General features: G+C 41.1%; 1 protein-coding gene across 1 annotated transcript in view; it reads right to left on the reverse strand.

The window, feature by feature from the left end:
• The window catches only part of map3k9 (mitogen-activated protein kinase kinase kinase 9), a 139,391-nt gene that overhangs the window by 55,816 nt on the left and 56,261 nt on the right, over window positions 1–27,314 (reverse strand). The window contains 2 exon segments of the mRNA XM_069915538.1: window positions 13,030–13,178; window positions 14,612–14,792. Coding sequence (XP_069771639.1) covers window positions 13,030–13,178; window positions 14,612–14,792 — 330 coding nt within the window.

Genomic DNA, 27,314 nt, shown 5'->3' on the forward strand with positions numbered 1-27,314 from the left:
CTTGATATGAAGGCCAACATACCATTTGGCTTTTTAACCGCCTGCTGTACCTGCATGCTCGCCTTCAGAGACTGGTGTACAAGTACCCCTAGGTCTCTCTGCACTTCCCCATCTCTTAATCTATTGCCATTCAAATAGTAATCTGCCCTCCGGTTTGTATTACCAAAGTGGATAACCTCACATTTATCCACCTTGTAGTGCATTTGCCATGAATCTGCCCAGTCCCTCAATTTATCCAAATCACACTGGAGCTTCCTGACCCCCTCTTCCATGCACACAACCCCTCCTAGCTTAGTGTCATCTGCAAATTTGGAGATATTACATCCAATCCCCCCATCCAGATCATTAATGTGAATTGTGAACAGCTGGGGTCCCAGTACAGATCCCTGTGGCACCCCACTGGTCACCGCCTGCCACTCAGAAAACGAGCCATTTATCCCAACTCTCTGTCTTCTACCTGCCAGCCAGTTCTCAATCCACATCAATACTTTGCCCCGAATCCCATGAGCCTTGATTTTGGAAGCCAGTCGTTTATGCAGGACTTTATCGAAGGCCTTTTGGAAGTCCAGGTACACCACATCCACTGGCTCTCCCCCATCTATTTTACCTGTCACCATCTCAAAGAATTCCAATAGATTTGTCAAGCACGATTTACCTTTTGTAAATCCATGTTGACTCTGTCCGATCCCTTCTCTACTAGTCATATGCTCCACTATTACATCCTTAATAATAGATTCCATCATTTTGCCCTCTACTGATGTAAGGCTCACCGGCCTATAATTCCCCGCTTTTTCTCTACTGCTCAGATCAACTCAGATGAACCAAAGATTCATGGAGATGAAAATAAAAATGAATACCTTATGTGATGAAATGTCAACTATGAAACAGGAAATGACTGTAGTTGAGAGTGATATTAATAGATGTATAAAATGTGCAAGATAATTTTAAGAAAATTGAAACAGCCTTTTCTGAGTGTCAGAATCAGGTGGAATGTAATAGAGAAAAAATGGAAAAAGTGGAAGGTTGTTTTGTAGATTGGGGGATTCAAAGAGGAGACTTATTGAAGAAGATTGATTCGTTGGAAAATCAAAGCAAAAGGAATAATGCGAAAATAGTTGGTCTTCCAGAGGACATTCAAGGTTTCGATCCTATTAAAAAATGTTAAGCATTGGATCCCAGAGGTGCTGGGTAAAGAGTTTTTTCCTGAAGGCTTGGAATTGAATCGGGATCATCGAGCTCTGAGAAGAAAACCACTTCCAGGACAAACACCAAGGGCAGTCATGGTTCGTTGTTTAAAATACCAAGACAGAAAAATGATTCTACATATCGCGGTTCAGTCCCCATTAATGGTTCAAAGTAACAGAATGCTTTTTTATGCCAATTTGAGCCAAGAAGTTATTAGAAGACGACGAGAATTTAATATGGCTAAAGATGTTTTGTGATTGCTTTTCGTTATCCTGCAATTTTGAAGGTTTTTTACGGAAATTTTTATAAAAAATATGAAAATTGACATTGCTTTTTTACAAGAATGATCATGATGCTTTGGTTTTTGTTAATTCTTTGCTGGAACTGCGAAGAAATGGGCATTCTCCTCCGTTGTCTCCTAAGAGGAGGGGAAATGGAAATGGGTATGGAAAGAATGGAAAGTATGGAAAGAATGGAAAGAAAGAGTTGACACAAAATCTTCTTGATGTTGAAGATCTGGAGCAGTTGTAGGGTTTGGAATCATTGGGTTGAATATATGGACTATATTTGATTGTGTTTAATTAAATAATAAATATGTATCTGGCTGAAAATTTTGATAGTCATCTGCTGCTAGTGGGTTTACCACACCCAGATTTTTAGGGTATTACTACCTTTGGGTGGGTGTTTTTGTGGTTTTTTTATTGTTTATTTTGAGGGGGGTTTTGAAGAATTATAAAGGGGAGCATTATTTTATAGTGTGTAAATATATTAGTAGTTAAAAAGATGTCTAAATTGAATTTTGCAACTTTTATTGTTCAGGGATTAAATAATCCAATTAAGAGAAAGAGAATATTGGCTTATATAAAAAATATGAAAATTGACATTGCTTTTTTACAAGAAACACATCTGTCTGAAAAAGAACATTTGAAATTGAAAAGAGATTGGGTTGGTCATGTTTTTCCTTCTTTTAATTCTAAGGCAAGAGGAGTAGCGATTTTGATTCATAAAAATTTACAATTTGAATTGGAATCTTCAGAGGGGTATGCTGGCAGAGTATTAAGAGTGAACTGTAAATTTTTGCTGAATCTTGGACTTTGCTGAATCTTTATGCCCCTAATATAGATGAAGAGCAGTCTAGTTCAGAAGCTTTTTAACTGTTAACTCAAGCTAATGAAAATGTCTTAGTTGGTGGTGATTTTAATTGTGTTCTGGACCCCTTATTGGACAGAAATCCAAAAAGTATAAAGAAATCAAAGATAGCAACACAAATTAATGCATTAACGAAAGATTTAAATTTGGTGGATATTTGGAGAAAAGTTAATCCTACAGAGAAAGACTTTGCTTTTTACTCTTCACAACATGATTCATTTTCTAGAATTTATTTATTTTTGGTATCAGCACATTTACAAGGTAGAGTATTATGAGCTGAATATAAAAGTAGAGTTATATCAGATCATTCATTATTATTTTTTTCTTGTGAAAGTTCAGAGGTAGTATGTCCGTCGTTTAGATGGAGGTTTAACGCAATGTTATTGAAAAAACCAGAGTTTTCTACTTGTTAAAGAGCTTATCTCTTTATTTTTGACTGAGAATGTTAATTCTGTGGATAGTAATTTTGTAACATGGGACATTTTAAAAGCTTATTTGAGGGGGAAGATTATTATTCTACAAAAGTTAAGAAACAATATATGGCAGAAAGTTTAGAGTTAGAAAATCAGATTGCTGAGTTAGAGAAAGATTTTCAGAAAGATGTAACAGAAGATAAAAAAAAAGCCGCATTAGCAAGGTTGAAATTACGCTATAATACTTTACAAACTTATCAGTTTGTGCTTAATTAATCGATCTAAACAATGTTATTATGAGTTGCGGGAAAGAGCTCATAAGGTACTTGCTTGGCAATTGAAAGCTAAACAGGCATCTCGGACTATTAATGTTATTAAGAAGAATTCAAAAGTTACTTATAAACTTCAGGAAATTAATGACCAGTTTTATTCATTTTATCTAAAATGATATACTTCTGAGGGGAAACAGGATAATGGTTCCATTAACTCTTACTTATCTAAATTAAAGTTACCGGTATTAGATGGGAATGACGTTCAGGAATTGGAATCTCCATTTACGGATTTTGAAATTAAGGAAATTTAGGAAATTCAGGTAATGCCTAATGGAAAGTCACCAGGGGATGATGGATTTCTTGTGGAATTTTATAAACTTTTTTATGATGATTTCTATAATGTATTTGGAGAAGTGTTGAATCAAGTTACTGAAGATCAGAAGTTATCAGAATCATGTTCAAGTGCTTTAATAACTGTTATTCTAAAAAAGATAGAGATCCATTAAAAGTATCTTCATATAGACCTATTTCTTTATTAAATGTAGATTATAAAATTATAGTGAAATATTAGCTAATAGACTTGCTAAATATTTACCTAAATTGGTACATATTAATCAAACAGGTTTTATTAAGAATAGAAACACATCAGACAATATATTTTGATTAATTATTTTGGTCAATACATACCAAAAGCAACCTAAAAAGCTTTTGATAGGGTTGAGTGGGATTGTTTTATTTAAAGTGTGAGATAAACTTAAATTTGGCCCTTTTATTATTGGTTGGGTTAAGGCTTTATATTCAAACCCAATTGCTAGGGTGGTGACAAATGGACAGATTTCTTTACCATTTAAATTGACTTGTTCAACTCGGCAGGGCTGCCCATTGTCACCAGCCTTATTTGCATTGACTATTGAACTGCTATCTCAGGCTATTAGACAAAATGAAGAAATTAGAGGGATGAGGGTTAAGAATGAAGAATATAAAATTAACTTATTTGTGGACGATGTGTTGATATACTTGATGGAACCGGAATGATTGTTGAAACAATTGCAAGAGTGTTTGTTGAAATTTAGAGAATTATCGGGATATAAAGTTAATTGGGATAAAAGTGAAATTTTACCAGTTGGAGTGGGAGATTATTCTGAATTTAAAACTATTACAAAATTAAGGTGGACAAGTAAAATTAAATATTTAGGTGTGTTTATGGATACTAATTATCAATCATTATATCAATTAAATTATGTGCCTATATTAAGATGGATTAAAGCAGATTTGATTAAATAGAAAGATCTTCCATTAACTTTGATTGGTAGGGTTAATTGTATTAAAATGAATATTTTTTTCCTCGAATTCAATATTTATTTCAGTTCAATACCTTATTTACTTCCAAAGGGTTTTTTTCAAGATTTGAATAAAGCTGTGCGAGAGATTTTATGGAAAGGTAAATTAGCTCGAGTGGCGTTGCATAGACTTACATGGAAGTATGCATTGGGCGGACTACAGTTACCACATTTTCAAAATTATTATGAAGCGTCGAGTTGAAGTTTGTTAGTAGATTGATGGATTTAGATCAGCCTCCTAGCTGGGCTAAAGTGGAGATGGCGTGTATTTCTAGGGTTGAGATACATTCATTTATATTTCATTAGAATTTGATTTTATTACAGCAATATGATGTCGATATTGAAACATTTGTTAAAGATTTGGATTTTTTTAAAAACAGGGTGTTATGGTTGAAAGATAAATGATCAATTCTAACTCCATTGTATAATAATCAGCTTATTCCTTTTTCAATGTTTAATAATAATTTAAAGATTTGTGACTCTAAAGGTATAAAGACAATACAAGATTGTTTTGAAGAGGGGCAATTTCTTTTTTTTAATCAATTAAGAGAAAGATTTGATATACCTATAAATTCTTTGTTTGTTTATTATCAACTTAGAGCTTTGATAAAAGATCATTACGATAGAGAGATGACTTTACTTTGTCGAGATTTGAAGCTTTGATTTCCTCTATATCGAAAAAGGGTTATATTTTAGTTATATATAATTTGTTACAAGATTGTATGGATAAGTCAGATTGGGAGAAATCTAAACATAAATGGGAGAGTGATTTAGTATTTATTTTTCCTGAAGATGATTGGGCAACTATGTGTCAGGATAATATAATTAAATTGACTAATGTAAGATATGGAATGGTTAATTATAATTTTTACATCAATTATATTTGACCCTGGAAAAGTTGAAAAAATATGGGTTTAGTAATTTGGATTCTTGTTTTAGATGTGGCTCATGTATTGGAACTTTTTTACATGCCTTTTTAACTTGTGCTAAAGTTCAATCATTTTGGCAAGGAATTAAAGTAGTTTTGAAAAAAAAATATAATTTAATATTACCATTAGATCCACTGATTTTTTGGGGGATATTTGTATTCATTAAGGGGAATGGGATTGGATAAAATTCAAATTGCTTTTGTACATTTGGTATTATCAGTAGCGCATAAATGTGTTGCTAATACTTGAAAAGATGATACTGAGATTAATATATTACGCTGGTACAATGTATGTATTGTCATGGAAAAAGTTACCTAAAATTTACATGATAATTATTCTTCTTTTGTTTGTAAGTGGTCACCGTATTTGAAATATATGCATTTAGATATACTTTGAAATATTATTAACATTTATAATAATTAATTATTACATATATAATCTATATATTTTTCTCCCCTTAAGGGAGCTGGCTGAAGGGGTGGGAGGGGTTTATTTGTGGGTTTTTTGGATTTTTTAAATTATTTTTTAATATTTTTTTATATATATCTTTGTAAAATCATGTTTTGGTTATTACTATGCTGTATGTTATGTTTTTTTATATGTTTTAAATAAAGTTTGAAAAAAAAGGAGACACAATGTTTACTTGTAAGGAGATTTTTAGAGGTGGTCATAACACTAGGGGTTGTGTGTGTGTGTGCGTGTGTGTGTGTGTGTGTGTGTGTGTGTGTGTGCGTGTGTGTGTGTGCGTGTGTGTGTGTGTGTGTGTGTGTGTGTGTGTGTGTGTGTGTGTGTGTGTGTTGTGTGATTATTATTAAGGTAGTGAAATTTGTCAGCTTTAATGTGAATAGGCTGAATGTACAGGTTAAAGGAAAACAGTCTTGGCACACCTGAAAAAATGAAAACTGATTGGCTTTAAACAAGAAACCCACCTTACTATGCAGGAACATAAGAAACTAAGGAGAGAGTGGGTAGGACATGTAATATCATCATTTTTTTCATTCCAAAGCCAAGGGGGTAGCCATCCTGATAAACATCAACACACCAGTAATGATTTGAGAAACTATCATTGACCTGTCAGGCTGATATGTATTAGTTAATTGTCTGCTTTACTCAGAATCCTGGACATTTTTAAACCTTTACACACCTATGATGATGAATCCTGTATTCATCCTGAAGGTTTCAGAGGGACAGAAAAATATACTTGTAGGGGGTGACTTCAGTTTTTGTTTGGACCCTATTCCGGACAAATCAACGCAAACAGTATCCAAAATAAAAGTGGCCAAAATCACTTTGGCTTTTATGAAAGATCTAACTTTGACAGATGTGCAAACGCACCCTCGAACCAGGGACTACTCCTTTTATTCCGCACCTCACGACTCCCATTCTAGGACTGACCTCTTTTTGTTATCAATTCACGGAACTTTAAAACCTGAATACCTATCTAGAACCTTGTCGGATCATTCACCTCTGACTCTCTCTATCCTGATGCCAGAAAAATCATCCAGATGGCGTCTGAATCCTACCTTAATCCTACTCCAAAACCAGAATTTTGCTAATTCATTAGAGACCATATAAAATTGTTCTCTGCTCCCAATTGTTTTATTCTATTAAAAGCCTGCCTTAGGGGACGGATAATCTCATATACAAAAGGCATTAAGAAGAAATGCATGGCAGACATAGAAGAACTGGAAACAGAAATTTTGCAACTGTTTCTACAGATCAGCTCCAAAGAAACATGTGAAGTTCAATACACTGCACTCTAATAAAATTGAAAAAAATCATTTCAAGAATTAAAAAAAAGATATTACGAACTGGAAGGAAAAAGCACAAAGTCATCCTGGCATTTGAGAGCAGAGGAGAGTTCGAGAATAATAAATTCATTCCAGACTGAGATGATCTTAGTTTCACATAGTCCAACAGAAATCAATGACACAAATAAGCAGTTTTATACAAACCTATATAAATCAGATTAACTGGAAGGCCTGATTAAGATTGATGAATTTTTATCCACTGTTGAACTACCCAAACTTGACCAAGAAGATCAAGTAAATTTGGATCTTTCCTTTACTTCAAAAGAAACTGAAAAAGCCTTGGGCTCACTACAGTCCAATAAATCACCAGTGGAGGACGTTTTCCCACCAGACTTTTATAGAAAATGGATATAATTAACTTAGCATCTAAAACCCAAACTCTCCCTGAATCATTTTCTTTTGCCATAATTTTACTGTGATTCATAAAAAATACAGGCACCCAATTGAAATGCTCCTCATTTCGACCCATTTCATTACTAAACTCAGATTACAAATTGATTTCTAAGGCCCTGGCTAACAGGCTTGGCCAATACTTGCCAAAATTATAAATCCAGACCAGAGTGGCTTTATTCTGAAACATCAGCCAGCCAAAACCTATCCAGGCTCTTTATTATTATCCTCTACTCAAAGACCAAGGCTGAACCAAGTATCAGTGTGGCCCTGGATACTGAGAAATCCTTTGACAGGCTGGAATGGTTGTATTTATTTCAAGTCTTGGTCAAGCTCAGATTTGGACAACCATTCGTTAATTGGGCTAAAACTCTTTATTACAGACCAAAAGCTAGGGTTGCTACTATTGGACTAATGAGCAGATCGAGCCCTCAGGGTGCCCCTTATCTCCAGTACTTTTTGTATTTGCTATTAAGCCCTTGGCAGAGGCAATTAGACAAGACTCAGAAATAAAGGGTTTTATGGTAGGTCAGACCAACCACAAAATTAAACTTATGGCAGATGATGCAATCCTATATTTAACAGATCCAATTAATTCCTTTACTAAATTACATTCTATTAAAAGCTTATGGTGAATTGTCAGGATACAAGGTAAACTGGGGGAAAAAGTGAAATCATCCCACTAAAAAATTTGGATACCAGCGAACAAGTCCATTCAAATGGCCCTCAGGTGACATCAAATTCCTTGGAATAATGGTGGATGATCTTCAGAATTTATACAAACTCAATTACTTCCTGCGACTTAATAAACTTGAAGAAGATTTAAGTAGGTGGATGAATTTGCCCATCACTCTAATTAGCCATGTCACGGTGTAAATATGAATATAGTACCAAGATTTCAGTACCTTTTCCAGTCCTTGCCCATTCCACTACCTCAAACCTTTTTTAAAACCCTTAATAAGCATGTTGAGCAATTTATATGAGACTGTAAGGTACCTAGCACATCCATGAGGAAAAGTTAACATGGGATTACAGGTTAGGAGACATCCAGTTGCCTAGTTTCAAAAAATATTATTTGGCGGCCCAAATGAGATTAATTTCTTCATTTTTTTGAGAGGACGATACCCCCATCTTGGGTACAAAATGGACTGCACTCTCTGAAAGAGAAGGGGTATAATGATTTCATGGATAAATTGAATTCCAGAATTATAGCCAGCAGGGCAGACAACCCCATTTTAAAACACTTGGTTAAAATATGGGGGGTGAGGCCTGTGAAGGCACTGGTCTGAAAAGAGGATGGTCATCGAAGACACCTTTAAGCCAGAATGAGCAATAACCATGACTTTGAACAATAAAATCTTGGAAGCTTGGTATCATAAGGGGATACAAAGTCAGGAATATTGTTATGTCATTTGAATAGCAAAAGAAAAAATATGACTTGTCCAAGAAGACCTTTTTTTGTTACCATATAACCATATAACCATATAACCACTTACAGCACAGAACAGGCCAGTTCGGCCCTACTAGTCCATGCCATAACAAATCCCCACCCTCCTAGTCCCACTGACCAGCACCCGGTCCATACCCCTCTAGTCCCCTCCTATCCATGTAACGATCCAGTCTTTCCTTAAATGTAACCAATGATCCCGCCTCAACCACGTCTGCCAGAAGCTCATTCCACTTCCCTACCACCCTTTGCGTAAAGAAATTTCCCCTCATGTTCCCCTTATAATTTTCCACCTTCAATCTTAAACCATGCCCTCTCGTTTGAATCTCCCCCACTCTTAATTGAAAAAGCCTATCCACATTTACTCTGTCTGTCCCTTTTAAAATCTTAAACACCTCTATCAAGTCCCCCCTCAATCTTCTACGCTCCAGAGAAAAAAGCCCTAGTCTGCACAACCTTTCCCTGTAACTCAAACCTTGAAATCCTGTCAACATTCTCGTGAACCTTCTCTGCACTCTCTCTATTTTGTTTATATCTTTCCTATAATTTGGTGACCAAAACTGTACACAGTACTCAAAATTTGGCCTCACCAATGCCTTGTAAAATTTCATCATAACCTCCCTATTCTTAAATTCAATATACCGATTTATGAAGGCCAACATTCCAAATGCCTTCTTCACCACACCATCTACCTGAATATCAGCCTTGAGGGTACTATTTACCATCACTCCTAAATCCCTTTGTTGCTCTGCACATCTCAATAGCCTACCATTTAATGCATATGACCTATTTAGATTTGCCTTTCCAAAATGTAACACCTCACACTTAACTGTATTAAATTCCATCAGCCATTTCTCAGCCCACACCTCTAGCCTTCCTAAATCACCTTTTAATCTACGGTAATCTTCCTCACTGTCCACAACACCACCAATCTTTGTATCATCCGCAAACTTGCTTATCCAATTCTCCACCCCTACGTCCAGATTGTTAATATATATAACAAACAATAGTGCACCCAGGACCAATCCCTGAGGAACTCCACTAGTCACCGGCCTCCAATTGGACAAACAATTTTCTACCACTACTCTCTGACACCTCCCATCCAACCATTGCTGAATCCATTTCACTACCTCCTTATTTATACCTAATGCCTCCACCTTTTTTCCTAACCTCCTGTGGGGAATTTTGTCAAAAGCTTTACTAAAGTCTAAATAGACAACATCCACAGCTTTCCCTTCATCAATCTTTTTTGTAACCCCCTCGAAAAACTCAATCAGGTTTGTCAAGCATGATCTACCCCTGACAAAACCATGCTGATTACTCCCTGTCAATCCCTGTACCTCCAAATATTTGTAAATACCATCCCTCAGAAAACTTTCCATCAACTTGCCCACCACAGACGTCAGACCTCACGGGCCTATAATTCCCAGATTTACATTTGGACCCTTTCTTAAACAGCGGAACCACATGCGCAACCCTCCAATCCTTTGGCACTACCCCCGTGGCCAGTGACATCCAAAATACCTCTGTTAATGGCCGCACTATCTGTCCACAAGCCTCCCTGAGTGTCCTTGGGAATATTTTGTCCGGTCCCGGAGATTTATCCACCTTTATCTTTTTCAACACAGACATCACTACCTCCTCGGTTATCCTTATATGCTTCATGACCTCCCCACTATTTTTCTTTACTTCAACTGGTTCAGTATTTTTTTCCCTAGTAAATACCGAGGCAAAGAAATCATTAAAAATTTCCCCCATTTCCTCTGACCTCACTCAGCCTATCCTCGCTATCTACAAGGGGTCCAATTTTATCCCTCACTAATCTTTTATTTTTAATGTACCTTTAGAAATCCTTTGGATTTATTTTTACTCTGTGTCAAAGCCTCTTCATGCCTTTTTAATTTCTTTCTTAAGATTCCTTCTACACTCCTTGTAGTCCTCCTTCAAATTCTCAGCTCCCTGCTCTTTATACCTTTTTCTCCTAACCAAATTTCCAATATTCCTCAAAAACCAAGCCTCCCTATGACTTCCAGCCTTTCCTTTAATCCTCACTGGGACATATCTACTCTGTACCCTCAAAATTTCTTTTTTGAATATCCTCCATTTTTCATTTACATCCTTACCTGAAAATATCCTGTCCCACTCAATACTCCCAAATCCCTTCTTATTCCTACGAAATTTGCTCTTTTCCAATCCAGAACCTCAACTTTAGGCCCCTCCTTGCTCTTCCCTAAAACTACCCTAAAACTAACAGAGTTATGATCACTAGACCCAATTTGTTCTCCAACATTAATGTCCGATACTTGACCTAGCTCGTTCCCTAACAGGAGATCTAGTATTACACCGTCCCGAGTCAGTTCTTCTACTAATTGATTTAGAAAACAATCTTGAACACATTTAACGAACTCTAGCCCATCCAGCCCTCTAACTGTATGGGTATCCCAATCAATGTGAGGGAAGTTAAACTCTCCCATGATCACTACCTTATGATTCTCACACATATACGTTATCTCCCTACAAATTTTTCCTCTAATTTTCTTGGCCCATTTGGTGGTCTGCAATACACCCCTATTAGTCCCCTCATGCCTCCTTCACCCCTCAATTCCACCCAAACAGCCTCACTGGATGATCCCTCCAGACCATCCTGCCACCTCACGGCAGTAATATCTTCCTTAATAAGCAGAGCAACTCCTCCCCCTTTTTTACCCCCTGATCTATCACATCTAAAACAAATGTATCCTGGAATACCTTCAGTTACGATCCTTTCTTAGGACCCTTTCTTAGGGCCAATTTGGGCCCTGAAACTGGGATTTACTGAAATGGAAAAACTTCTCCATGAAGGAAATGCATACAATTTTATTTCTAGAATGTACTTTTTTATTGATGAGTGAGAGCCCAAAGCCAGGTTTGCCTAAATCTAGGGTGAGATGGGAGTCAGACTTGGACACAACAATTGACGAACAATTCTGGTCAGATCTGCATCAGGAAAGTTTGCTGGCTACTATCAATGCCAGGGATAGATTGGTCCATTATAATTTCTCCATCTACTGTACCTCACTCCACAGAAATTACACCAATATACACCTGAATTATCAGAGATAGGGGCATTTAAGAGACCCCTGCACAGGCACATGGATGGAAGAAAAATAGAGGGTTACAGGGTAGGGAGGATTTAGTACATTATTTTAAGAAATATACAGGTCAGAACAACATCAAGGGCCAAAGGGCCTGGACTGTGCTGCAGTGTTCTATGTTCTTTCTATTGGCACTTATAGTTGATAAACAACTGTCAGAATCATCACACACGCATATAAGCAGGCATCCTGACCTAATAACCCAGCGCACCTGAAGGATCATGGAGGCTCTTGTCTTGATCATCAGAGAGATGTTCAGTTGGAGCGTTCCATTTCATACCACCATTTTAACCTTCTCCTTGGCAAGCATCAATTAACAGGGCAATCTGCACCCTCAGGGAGACAGCGCTGCAGCACTGAGCGCCCCTTTAAAAGATCATTGTTTAGCTGCAGCCCAGTTCCAAGTCTCGAGACTGTCCCCAGCTTACATTCCTGCATAGCCTGACAACAAAACATTCACATACTCTGCACAAATGGTCTCCTCAAATGGACCTTTTGCTTTGGGAGGTGGAGAAGGTAATTTTTAAAAAATTTAATGGTATTAATTTAGAGATACAGCGTACAGTAGGCCCGTCTGGCCCAAAAACCAATGACATCGATTTACTGACAAACCCCGTGTGTCTGTGGAACCTGGGAGGAAACTGAAGCATATGGAGGAAATTCATGTGGACACTGGGAGAGCGTACTATCTCATTGCAGACAGCGCCGCAGTCGAACATGGGATGCTGGTGTTGTCGTAGTATTGCGCAAACCGCTACCTATGGTTCTTTTCTACAAATCAAATTTACCCTTAAAACTAAAGGGAAAGCTAAAGTACTGTAGACTAAAGTGGTGAAATTACATAAAAAATACACTCACTGGGTGCTTGGCTAAAATAAAAGACAGAATGTTGGAATAATGTAATCTCTACTTGCAGATGGTGGATGATGCTCCAATCCTCAGGACAGCAGACACCTTACCTTCCATCAGCTTGCTGAAAGGTTCTGGGCACGTAGAGGGGATGGGAAGGGCTAGTTTGTTCATAGCCACACCATAAGCCACAGCCAGACCATCAATTCCTCTGAAGGGAACCTCTCCTGTCAGCAATTCCCATAACAACACCCCGTAGCTGAGAACAAGAAGGTTCATGGATAGGAAAAGGAATAAAACACAACTGCAGAATATGTTGTAACATTTACAATCAGTGTCTCAAAGGAGGGGGACGCAATCTCATCTTAATATGGTCATACGCGGCACGGTTCTTGTAGAGGGGGACACAGTTAGTGTAGAGGGGCGCACGGCTAGTGTAGATGGGGACATGGTTTGTGTAGAGGGGCCACGGTTAGAGTAGAGGGGAGCACGGTTAGAGTAGAGGGGAGCACGGTTAGAGTAGAGGGGGCACAGTTAGAGTAGATGTGACATGGTCAGTGTAGAGGTGGCCACAGTTAGAGTAGAGGGGGCACAGTTAGAGTAGTAGACAACCTGGCTAGTGAGGTGGATCAAAGCTATTACAGTGCCAGCGCCTTGCGTTTGAATCTGTCACTGCCTGTAAAGAGTTTGTACGTGCTCCCCCTGTCTGTGTGGGTTTCCCTGGGTGCTTTGGTTTCCTGATGCAAAAAACCCCACATAAATGGTGGAGGAACAGGTGTTCAACCAATGTTTTGGGCCTGAGCTCTTCTTCAAGGTATTAGTAAAAAGCAGGCAACTACCTGAGTTACAAGGTTGTGGAAGGTGGGAGGAAGGGCAGGAGGAGCAATGGCCAACGTGCACATGGCCATAATTGGACATGAATTGGACAGGACAGGAGAGAAATGATCAGTGGAGTGGGTGGGTCTCTGAATGCAGAGCTGGGGAGAGGAGACAGAGGGAAACTGGCCATTGGGAGATCCCGGCTATTGCAGAAGACAGAGTGAAGATGCTCGGTGAAGCGATCTCCCAGTCTGTGTCCAGTGTCTCCGATGTAGAGGAGACCACAACAGGAGCACCGGATACAGTAGACAACCCCAGCAGATTCACTTGGAAGGAATGTTTGGGGCCACAAATGGTGATGAGGGAGGAGGTGTGGATGCAAGTGGAGCATTTCTTGAGATCACAGGAGTAGGTCCCAAGGGGATGACTGGTGAGAAAGGAGGAGTGGATGAGGGAGCAGTCCAGCAGAAGACGGAGAGGGGAGGAGAGGGATAAATGCATCCGGTGGTGGGATCACATAGTAGGTGGGTGTTGATATATTGGAGGCTTGTAGGGTAGTAGGTGAGGGCAAGGGAAATCTGTCCTTGTTGCATGTGGGGACAGCCACATATGGGAGGGGATGGAGGATATGTGGGTGCAGGCTGAGATGGGAAAGTTGGAATGTCGGGAACATGTTACATTGACATGATGGCACACCTACTGCCGTTGGCACTTCCCCTCGATCTCTGCCCAACATCCCATTCCCTTTTGTCTGTGGAAGTTAATCAGTTAATTCCCACACCACCTTTGTCCCACTTCTGCAAGTTCCACACATGAGGAATCTTGTGCCCTCCCTCGCCTCCATGTATTGAGGAGCAATGACCAGCCTCCTACCTCCACACATCACTTCCTTTGGAGAACATGGAAGACCTGATGACCTCTGGGGCCATCCAGGCGTAGGTGCCGGCTGCACTCATCTTGGTTGTCTTGTGCCACTCTCGTGCCAGGCCAAAGTCTGTGATCTTCAGTGTTTTGTTACTCAACCCATCGTTCTCCACCTTCTCGCGGATCAAAACTAGGAGGTGAGGGAAATGGAGAGAGAGTGTTTAAAGCTGAAGACAGTTTCCCACATTGGTCACCTCCTCAAAGACAACTAGTACATGATGGACCTGTGCAAGAGGCGCCCAGGTACATGCTTTACCCTTTCTGCTGATCAGGTCCCGCCACACAAAATGAAGGGCAGAAGAAACTGCTCATACACCAGTCATAGCTCGGCCATGTAAAGTGAGGGGCAACCTGACTCTGCTTTTATCTTGATGGGATCTTACTGTGTGCAAGGTAGAAACGCTCACAAACCACAGTAGCTTGCCTAACAATGGTTGCAGTGGTTCATTGAAATTATGGGAAGTGAAGAGATCTCTGGGATATCTGATCCTCCAGGGGACACTGTGGGGTGTCTGGTCCTCCGAGACACTGTGGAGTGTCTGGTCCTCCAGAAGGCACCGTGGGGTGTCTGGTCCGCCAGGAGACACCGTGGGGTGTCTGGTCCTTCAAGAAACACTGTGGGGTGTCTGGTCCTCCAGGAGACACTGTGGGGTGTCTGGACCTTCAGGAGACACTGTTGGGTGTCTGGACCTTAATGAGACACTGACAAAGTGCAAATTATGTCATAGACCACATCAAACCATGAGATAATGAGTTTCTTTTCATCCACAGTTGAAAGACACACCGAAATTCCTAATTGCTGCAACTGAACAGGTACAAAATGCCAAAAACTGTAATGTTAAACTTAATTGAATTAATAGGAGGTAATAAATGCACAAATAAATAGATTAAAAAGATATAATAAATTTACACTATTTTGTATCATAAGTGCACATTGTTCTTGTGTGGTATCAGAGCAGTCCCTGATTAGTGCAACAGGGGAAGGTTCAAGAGCCTGATGGCTGTTGGAAAGATGATGTCATGTACCCATATTTTGTTTATACCTTGATGAAGAGCTGAAGCCTGAAACATTGGTTATATATCCTTAACTTTGCTATATAAAGTACACCGTTGGACCAACTGAGTTTCTCCGACGTTGTGTTTTTACTTCAACTATGGTGTCTGCAGACTTTCATGTTTTACAGCTGTTGCAAAGAAACTGTTCTTGAAGCTCAAGGTGCTGGACTTCAGGCTTCTGTACCTTCTGCCAGAAGTTAGCAGTGAGAAGAGTATACAAGATAAAATAATAGGAAACAGATGTACTGTAAGAGATTATATCATATATCCAATATAAAATATGATATGTTTTTGAAGGAGATAGACTGTGGGAATAGTGTAAGTCACAAACAAACAAACTCTTCACAAAACAGATCTCATTTAAAATGCCAGAGCTCTGCTCAAGCCAGACGGTCCAGGCTCCGAGTGTCTTTGCAAAAACTTTGAAGAACCTGAGCTCAAAAAAACTTCACAAACAGGTGTTAATTGGACATGCTGTGGAGTAATGGATTATTGTTTTGAAAAAAACATATGAACAAACTCAGAAGTTTGGGTTTGGTGCCGCAGTCTGTCTGAGTCCAGTTGGTTGTTCTAAGAAGGTCATGTGGTTTTGCAAGCAGAGAGAGAGAGAGAGAGAGAGAGAGAGAGAGAGAGAGAGAGGGAGAGAGAGAGAGAGAGAGAACTGGTTTCTGCAGTCATGGAAAGCTGGCAGCTTGATTAAAACCCCCATTTTGAAGACGGGTTTTGAGTTCTGAGTTCAGCCTGTTGAAAATGGCTGGCTAGAGTGTTTGACCTGAAATAAGGGAAACAAATGGAACTCTGTGGTGACCTGGAAGAAGAGGTTATCATTTGGAAAAACCCTAATGGGTTTCTTTGGCAAGACACTGAAATAGCTGTTTGGAGGAAATCAGTTTGTGTGTCCAACAAGCAACGAATCTCTCTGAAACCAACAAGAACCTTCATGAGAGGTAACCAATTACCTTTAAACACCAGAGCTTGGTGAAAATTCATAAATGTTAAATTATGTGCAGAGTATAAGATTTGCCTGATACCGGTGAACTTAGAGGAATGAGAAGTGAGACTGGACTGTGAATCAAAGAACTTTTCTGAACTTACACACACAGTACATACACGTACGCTAAGAATTAAAAGGGGGTTAAGTTAATAGTAATGTTAAAGTTTGATCCTGTTTTTATGTTTAAAAAAAATTAAAAATAACTTTTGTTTTAGTAACCATTTGTCTTGGTGAATTTCTATTGCTGCTGGGTTTTGGGGTCCTCTGGGCCCGTAACATTACTATGATTGGCTACAGAATCTACAGTGCCCTCTATGATGTTTGGGACAAAGACACTTTTTTCCTTTCTTTGACCCTGTGCTCCACAGTTTTAAATTTGTTGCCAAACAATTCACATGCGATTAAAGTGCACGTTCCAGATTTTATTCAAGGTTGTTTGGAGACATTTTGGTCTGACCATTTAGAAATTACAGCACTTTTTATACATAAACCCCTCATTTCAAGGCACCATTATATTTGAGACATGGCAATGGTATGTATATTAAAGTTGTCATGTTTAGTACTTTGTTGCTGGGTATCTTCACTGGTGATGCTCTGCCAGGCCTTCACTGCAGCCATCTTCAGCTCCTGCTTGTTTTGGGGACTTGTCCCCTTAAGTTTTCTCGTCAGCTTATGAAAGGCCTGCTCAATTGGATTTAGATCGAGTGACTGACTTGGCCATTCATGAATTTTCCAATTTTTGGCTTTGCAAAACTCCTCTGTTGCTTCAGCAATACGTTTGGGGTCATTGTCTTGTTGTTGGATGAACCACCGTCCAATGAGTTTGGAGGCATTTGCTTGAACTTGAACAGATAAGAAGTTTCTATACACCTCAGAATTCGTTTTGCTACTGCCATCAGCAGTTACATCATCAATGAAGATAAATGAGCCAGTACCTGTGGCAGCCAGGCATGTCCAGGCCATAACACCCCCACCACCATGCTTCACAGATGAGGTGGTATGCCTTGGATCTTGGGCAGTTCCTCCACACTTTGCTATGGCTGTCACTCTGATACAGGTTGATCTTCAAGATTCAATTTATTGATATTGTAATAAAACAGTGTCTGCTGTAAGGCAGACTGATTCGCCATCTGCAGAAATTGCCTGAAGTGCCTCTTACAGTCAGAGAAAGACTTCTCCAGAACATCAAGCACCGTCACGCTGAGCACTGATACACCTCAAGGCTGTGTGCTCAGCTCTGACCCACGATTGTATGGCCAGATCCAGCCCCAACTGTGTCACCAAGTTTGCAGATGCCACCACAGTCGTTGGCTTCAACACCAACGAGTCGCACTGCGGAGAAGAGGTAAAAAATCTCGTGACATCGTGTGAAAGGAGCAACCAGAGTCTCAATGTGGACAAATTAAAAGAGGTGATTGTGGACTTCAGGAGGACCACTAATGACTACCCTCCACAACACATCAACAACTCTGTAATGGAGAGCACAAGTACCTTGGAGTTCGCTTAACTCTTGATCTAGCATGGACACTCAACATCTCCTCACTTGTCAGGAAGCCGCAACAGTGACTGCTCTTCCTGAGAAGACTGAAGCAGGCAAGGCTACCGGCCACCATTATGTCAACCTTCTATAGGAGCTCTATCGAGAGTGTCCTGGCCTGCTGCATTACAGTATGGTATAGTTGCTGCAGATAAATGGATCAGAGGTCAATCCACAGGACCATAGGAGTGGTAGAGAGAATCACCGTGATCTACTGGGATCATTGTCTGAAGAAGGCGCGCAAGATCATTGAGGACCCCTTCCACCCTGCACACAGCATCTTTCAGCTACTCCTATCAGGAAAGGGTGGCAGGAGGATCAGAGCCAGCACCACCAGGCTGAGGAACAGCTTCTTCCAATGGGCAGTGAGAACGGTGAACGACCAAAGGAACTGTTCACACTAACCATTTGAGACTCTGTTATTCATCAAACAATATTTGTATTGTATGAATACTTGTCCTGCACCTACAATGTTTGTCTGTATGTGTGTTATGCCTCGTTGTGTGTCTGTGTGATTTGCACTGTCAACCCGGAGAGCATGGTTTCGTCAGGTTGTACTTGTACAATCAGATGACATTAAACTGGTCTTGACTCTGCAGAGAGTAGTCATTAACACATCCATACTGCCTGGTGAAGTGTTTCTGATCTGTCAGACAGAGGTTTGGGGATTTTCGTTCATTATATTGAGAATTCCTCTGTCATCAGGAGTGGAGGTCTTCCTTGGAATAGCAGTCTCTTTGTGATTACTGAGCTCACCAGTACACTCTTTCTTCTTAATGATGTTCCAAACAGTTGCTTTTGGTCATTCTAAGGGTTGGGCGATGTCTCTTACTATTCTATTCTTGTTTTTCAACCTCAAAAAGGCTTCTTTGATTTTCATTGATACATCTCTGGTCCTCGTGCTGAAAAATGGCAACTACAGACTCCAAAGGTGACCAAAAGCTTAGAGGCAACCCCAGCTCCCTTGTACCTGCACCAATGAAGCAATTAAACATACCTGAGTCCTCACAAACATCTGTGAAATCAAATGTCCCAAACATTGTGGTGCCCTGAAATGAGGGGACTATGTATAAAAAGTGCTGAATTTCTACATGGTCAAACCAAAATGTACACAAATGTCTTTACATAAAATCTGGAATGTGCACTTTAATCAGGTGAATTGTTTGATTACAAATTTGACACTGTAAAATACACAAGCAAATAAAGGCAAAAAAGTGTCTTTGTCACAAACATTATGGAGGGCCCTGTAATTATTCAGATCACCAACCAGGCAGGAGAGGATCACTTTCCCAAAATTCGGTATCCTCTTTCCTACGGACTACTTCAAATTCCTTAGGGATTGCATCCCACAGTAAATCAATGGCATCAGAAGGGGAAATCGACAGGCATCATTAACCACTCCCAAGATGAGATGCTTCACCTCAATGCAACATTGGCTACACTTTTCTCTTTGATCTCCAAACCCTGTATTTTTCTTGTGTGTCATTATCCCCTTCACAAAAATAAAACTGTAGTCAGTATACTTTTATTCTCAAATTACCTGCTACACAATCCAGAGGTTGACTTGCCTGGATAGCACAATAGTTAAACAGATTTTCACTGTACTTTGGTACACGTGACAATATAATGGAGATGATCCTGGACAAAGATGGTCATGAGCTTCGAAAGACTGCTGTGCTTATAAATTCACTCCACTGCATTTTGTAACTGATATATTTTAGTACAAGTTTCTGAGGGAGTGTAGCACATAGTCAGTGAGAATTGGAGGAGCAAATCTGTAGAGAGATAGCAGACAGCTGCAGGAAACATAAGGTTGTGATAGTAGGGGATTTTGACTTTCCACATATTGACTGGGACTCCCATACTGAAAAGGGCTGGATGGCTTGGAGTTTATCAAATATATTCAGGGAAAGTTTCTAAATCAATACATCGAGGTACCATCTAGAGAGAAGGCAATACTGGATCTCCCATTGGGGAACGAGACAGGAGAGGTGACAGAAGAATATGTAGGGGAACATTTTGGGTCCAGTGATCATAATGCCATTAGTTTCAAGTTAATCATAGAGAAGGATATGTCTGGTCCTTTAGATGAGATTCTATATTGGAGAAAGGCCAACTTTATGGAAAAGAGGAGAGATCTAAAATGTGTGGGGTTGGGATGTTGTTTTTCTGGCAAGGATGTGTGAGGTAAATGGATGACCTTCAGAGATGAAATTTTGAGAGTACAGAGTTTGTATGTTCCCATCAGGATTAAAGGCAAGGTTAGCAGGCAGAGAGAACCTTGGTTTTCAAGGGATATTGGGCATCTGGTTTGGAAGAAGAGAGAGGGGTATTACAGGTATCAGTAACATGGAGAAAATGAGGTACTTGAGGAGTATAAAAATGCAAGAAAAACCTCTAGAAAGAAATCAGGAAGGCTAAAATAAGACATGAGGTTGCTTTGGCAGATAATGTGAAGGAAAATCCTAAGGGTTTCTACAGGTATATTAAGAGCAAAAGGATAGAAAGGGACAAAATTGGTCCCCTTGAAGATCAGAGTGGTCGACTTTGTATGGAGCGAAAAGAGATGGAGGAGATATTAAATGTTTTTTTTTATCTGTGTTCATTCGGGAAACAGGCAAAGGGTCATGGGAAGTAAGGAAACCCAGCAGTGAGGTCATAGAACCTACACAGATTAAAGAGGAGGAGGTGTTTGCTGTCTTAAAGCAAATAACATTGGATTTTCCCTCGGACCTTAAGTGAGACTGCTGTAGAAATTGTAAGGGCTCTGGCAGTAATATTTAAAATGTCCTTAGTCATGGGTATGGTGTCGAAGGATTGAAAGGTATTTCACATTGTTCCATTGTTTAAAAAAGGCTCCAAAAGTAACCGGAAATTATAGGCCAATGAGCCTGACATCAGTTGAAGGTAAATTATTGGAAGGTGTTCTAAGAGATTGGATGTACAATTATGTGATCAGCCAAAAAATGATTATAGAGTTTTTTGAGGTTACCAGGAATGTTGATGAAGGAAAAGCTGCGCGTGTTGTCTATATGGACTTCAGGAAGGCCTTTGACAAGCTCGCATATGGGAGGGTAGTCAGGAAGGTTCAGACACTAGGTATTTATGGTGAAGTAGTGAACTGGATTTGACAATGGTGGATGGGAGAAGCCAGAGAGTAGTAGTGGTAGATGATTGCTTCTCAGACTGGAGGCCTGTAACTAGTGGTGGGGCTCAGGGATCAGTGCTGGGACTATTGTTCTGTGTCATCTATAACAATGACCTGGATGATGATGTAGTAAATTGGATTAGCAAATTTGTAGATGGCACTAAGATTGGAGGCGTTGTGGACAGCGAAGAAAGCTTTCAAAGTTTGTGGAGGGATCTGGACCAACTGGAAAAATGGGACAGAAACTGGCAGATGGAATTTAATATCGACAAGTGTGAAGTGTTGCATTTTGGAAGGACAAACCAAGAAAGGACATACACAGTAAATGGTAGGGCACTGAGGAATGCAGTAGAACAGAGGGATCTGGGAATACAGTTAAATAATTCACTGAAAGTGGCATCACAGGTGGAGAGGGTTGTAAAGAGAGCTTTTGGCATATTGGCCTTCATAAATCAAAGTACTGAGTACAGGAGTTGGGATGTTATGGTAAAGTTGTACAAGACATTGGTGAGGCCAAATTTGGAGTATTGTGTACAGTTTTGGTCACCTAACTACAGGGAAGATATCAATAAGATTGAAAGAGTGCAGAGAAGATTTACTAGTATGTTGCTTGAACTTCAGGAACCAAGTTACATGGGTTAAGAGTGAAAGGGGAGAAGTTTAGGGGGAACGTGATGGGGAATTTATTCACCGAGAATGAGCTGCCAGCTGAAGTGATGAATGCCGACTCAATTTTAACATTTAAGAAGAATTTGGACAGGTACATGGATGGGAGAGGTATGGAGAGATATGGACTGGGTGCAGGTCAGTGGGACTAGGCAAAACAAAATGGGTCGGCACAGACTAGAAAGGCTGATGGGACTTGTATCTGTGCTGCAATTTTCTTTTGTTCTATGTCTTTCATGTGACCTTCTGTAACATGAAACCACTTCACCTGCACACCCATAGAAAGAAGAGTTGCATAATTAATACAATGCATGTATTTATTTTCCATTCACATAAATTTCTGTAAGAGCAGATTTTACAATACAGTAAAGGCCATTTCAGCCCAAGAGCCCATGCCACCCAATTAACACCTAATTAGCCTACACCACCCCCCCCCCCCCAGTATGTTTTGCACGGTGAGAGGAAACTGGAGCCTTTGAGGAAAACCATGTATCTCTTCTTTGGCTTGGTTTCGCGGACGAAGATTTATGGAGGGGGTAAAAGTCCACGTCAGCTGCAGGCTCGTTTGTGGCTGACAAGTCCGATGCGGGACAGGCAGACACGGTTGCAGCGGCTGCAGGGGAAAATTGGTTGGTTGGGGTTGGGTGTTGGGTTTTTCCTCCTTTGCCTTTTGTCAGTGAGGTGGGCTCTGCGGTCTTCTTCAAAGGAGGTTGCTGCCCGCCAAACTGTGAGGCGCCAAGATGCACGGTTTGAGGCGATATCAGCCCACTGGCGGTGGTCAATGTGGCAGGCACCAAGAGATTTCTTTAGGCAGTCCTTGTACCTTTTCTTTGGTGCACCTCTGTCACGGAGGCCAGTGGAGAGCTCGCCATATAACACGATCTTGGGAAGGCGATGGTCCTCCATTCTGGAGACGTGACCCATGTAGACAAGGGGAAAACATACAAACTTCTTACAGACAGCGCAGGATTTGAACCCAGGTCCTGATCGCTGGCAATGTAAAGGCGTTGCGCTAACTGCTATGCTAACATTGCTGCCCTTTACATCATCTACATCCATCACTGATGTATATTGCAACCAGCTGAAACTGGAGCTCCCAACGGAATCCCATGCAAGTCACGCGGAGAGCGTATAAACTCCTTACAGACAATGGCGGATTCTACCTCACATTTTCGCACAGAGATTTGTGGATTTCCATCTCATGAACAGCCATTGGTATTGGAGTCATTTGAGAATCCATGAGAAAGTGCTGAAATAGGTTCTATCTTCAGTATATCTCAGTCCAGGGTCAATCCAGAACGAGCAGCAGATAGCCCATGCAAGCTCAATACAGGAGAAACAAAACTTTGGTGAGAAGCCTCAGTTGTAGTGAACCAAGAGATGAACGCTCTGGTGGTTTTCAGAGCAAAACCTTAGGTAGAATCAGATGACAGCCTTGATCCCTTCTCTTAGTGCAAGACCACTGTGGATACTAAATCTTGGCTCTGTGACCCACTACAAACCTGTCTCCACAATTATTCTGCAGCGGTCAACATGCTATTTATTTTGACAAACCCCAGTGTTCAAAATATCACCCCATTCACATGAACACCCCAAGTTCTCTTGTAAATTTAATCTACCTGTGATGAACGAAATGCCAGCACAGTTGGGTGGCACGGATGGTGTAGGAGTTCGCGCCACACCTTTACAGTGCCAGCAATCAGGACCTGGGTTCGAATCCCACACTGTCTGCAAGGAATTTGTACATGTCTGTTTTCCCCGGGGACTCCAATTTCATCCCACCATTCAAAACGTACCAGGGTGTAGGTTAATTGAATGATATGGACTCGTGGGTCAAAATAACTTGTTACTGTGCTGCATGTCTAAATTTAAATTATATTTAAAATTACAATATTTGGCTCTTTGGGGAAACTATGCTCAAGAGGTGCTGAGTTTGCTGCAGTTGATGAAACTGCACTAGGTGGCAGCAAAGGCCACTTTTGTTTTCCTCGATTTACTCATTCAGAATTCTTCCTAATTATTCCATCTCAGTCTCCCCTCTCCCAGCGTCTCCAGCTAACCTCCGATTCATGGTGGGTGTGCGCAGAGGCCCCACTCCCAAGATTCGAGCGCACAGTTTGAAGCTACCTAGTCATTAGGGAGTGCCGCACAGTTGGAGACGGCAGTTTTTGATGGTCGTGAAACAAGAACAAGAATGAGAAGCGGGAGTGGGTCACTCATTCCTCTCTGTACCATTCACCGCCGACTCCATTTCCTTCAATTCCCTTCGTAGCTACAAATCTGTGAATGACTCTTCACAGCTTGGAAAAAGTCACCACGCGCTCCGAGCAAAGGAATTTCTCTTCATTCCAGCTGAGATTGTGTCCTCGGTTCATTCCTGCACCTGGCCTGGACAACATTGCACATTTCAGGAGGTAATCTCTCAACCTTCTGAGTCCAACAGAGTCCACATCCAATCTGCTTTGTACGACAAAACCACCATCCTCAGAATCAACCCGAAAACCATCATGCCCTCCCTCAGCCACAAGTGCATCCTCCATTCGGAGTCAACAACACCTGCAAATAATATCCTCGATGAAGTCACACAAGGATTTAATTTTTCAACTTATCAACATTGTGGAGGAACAGGGGGATCTTGGGATCCTGGTCTGTGGATCCCTCAGGGTTGTAATGTGTGATACGGTAGTTGGGAAGGCAATATGGTGTGCTGGCCTTCATTAGTTCAGGGATTGAGTTCAAGAGCCCCGAGGTGATGTTGCAGCACTGAAAGAGTCTGGTCAGTACACTTGGTGTGTTGTGTTCTGCTCACCTCATTACAGGGGAAAATGTCGATCGAGAGTTTGTCTCAGAGACCGAGAGATCGAGAAAGGGGAGAGCATGGCTTGGGCTGGACCAAATAAATTTGAGGCAGGGTAGAAGATGGCAGCAAAGAGGATCAGGGTGAATGGGACATTTTCAAGATTCAATTTATTGTCATGCAATATTACACTAAAGTCTGCCATAAGGCAGCCAGATTCACCATCGGCGGAAATTGCCTGAAGAGCCTCTCACAGTCAGAGAAAGAGAAGCAAAAGAAAGTCCCCTCAGACCCACCGAGTCTCCGTGGATTCATCTCTAGCAATTCTATAAACCCACCAACTCCTACAGTTGCCTCGACGACAAAACCTCATAACTTGACCCCTGTAAGGATTCTATTCCTTTTGCGCAAATCTGTCTCTGTCGTGTCTGCTCCTAGGTCAAGGTCTTCCATGCTAGATCATCCAAGATGTCCTCCTTCTTCAAAAGAATGTGGCTTCCTCTCCACTACCATCGACTTGGCCATTGTGTGCATATCCTTTATTTCCCACACATCTGCCCTGGCCTTCTGTGCTCCCAGATGTAATAAGGAAAGGATTCCCTTTGTCCTCACCCACCACCCCTTGCATCCAACATATAATCCTCTGTAATTTCTGGCACATAGTACGTGATCCCACTACCAGACACTCTTCCTTCCATAGAACTGCACCTTCTATGACTACTTTGTCCATCACTCCATTCCCACCAATCTCCTCCTTGGTATCCACCCCTGTGACCACGGGAAATAACACACTTGCACCCATACCTCCTCCCTCACCACCATTCTCCACCCAACAGCCCTTTCAAGTGAAATACCATTTAATTTGTGAATCTGCAGGGGTCATTTACTGCATCTGGTCCTCCCGTTGTGGTTTCCTCTATTTTCGATGAGATGCAGACTGGGAGATAGCAGGCCACCCATCTCAGTTCCCACCCCCCATTCCCATGCCAACATGTCTGTCCATGGAGTCATGCACTGCCAAACTGAGAACGCCCCCAAATTGGAGGCACAACACCTTATTCAGGTCGAGTACGCCTTCTCCGAAAATCTAAAATGCTCCAAAATCTGAACCATTTTGAGTGCCGACATGATGCCACAAGTGGGAAAATTCCTCACCCGACCTCACTTGCCCATGTGGGGCTCTGGTGCTCTGTTGGCGCCAGTTTGTTACCAACCTCCGTCACCGCCAGACCAACATGCATCACTCACTGTGGTTTTCGCTTATTCTCTGATCTGTTAAACAAAGATATTGTTGAAAATGACCGATGGAGAAATAGTGAAAATGGTTCTGAATCAAGGGAAGTACAAAACAAGATTTTCATGTGAAATTCATCTCTACGTTTGAGTGTAATGCGACGTTATCATGTTGAAAAATATAAAATGCAGTGTTCTGTAACCTCTTGATCAAAACCCAGCATCGTAGGTGAAGAATGAAAACCTTTGTTTGTTTGTTGTTGTTTAACAGCTGATACAGGTGTTTTGCTGATGCCACTGTGCAGCTTGGTTACCCTCAACACATTATTCCAAATCTGGAACACTTCTGACCCCATGCATTTTGGATAAGGGTTACTCAACCTGCATTCCATCTGGGTACCCTCCCACCAGATGGCATCGACATCAATTTCTCCGGTTTCAGTTAACCCCCATCTCTCCTTTTCCCTATCTTTACGTCTCCTTTCCTCCAGCTCCGTCCCCCTCTTGTCCCCATCCCCCCATCTCCTTACCCCCAGCTCTGCATTCACAGAGATGCCCACCCCTCTTTTCCTCTCCCACCCTCCTGACCATGTCCAATGATGGCCTCTTCCCTTGAGTTTGGGCTCCTACTTGCTCATTGCTCACACCTTGACCAAGAACTAGGCCCGAGTCATTGGTTATATATTTTTTGCCTCCTACAGAGGCTATTGGACCTGCCGAGTTTCTCCAGCACGTTTGTGCATCAGCTGAAATCACAGCATCTGTAGACTTTTTTTTGTGACACTAAGGAAGATTGTGGTTGTGAAGGGCATTCCTCTCAGCCACAGGACATCGCAGTAGCAGTTCCTTGAAAATGGTCCGAGACCAAGACATCTTCAAGCGCGTTTAGATTTAGGGATGGTGACTGATGATTGCACCATGTCCAGAATCATTCATGACTCCTCGGGTAGATATTCAAGTGCAGCAAGACTTGAGCATTACCTGATCAGTGGCCACACATGTGCCATGTAGCAGCAATAGCCAAGAGAGAAAATTCAGCCATCACCCCTGCCATTCAAAGCCAGCGACATCATCGAATTCCCTCACTGTCAGTATCCTGAGGGTGACCAATGATCAGTGCCTGAACTGGAGCAACGTGACTGCAGTTGCAGTTCTGAGATGAGGAATCCTGAGGTGAGATCGCATCTCCTAACTCCCTACATCCAGTCCACCATCTACAAG

The sequence above is a fragment of the Narcine bancroftii genome, chromosome 2 (assembly GCF_036971445.1).
Source record: "Narcine bancroftii isolate sNarBan1 chromosome 2, sNarBan1.hap1, whole genome shotgun sequence".
Lineage (NCBI taxonomy): Eukaryota > Metazoa > Chordata > Chondrichthyes > Torpediniformes > Narcinidae > Narcine > Narcine bancroftii.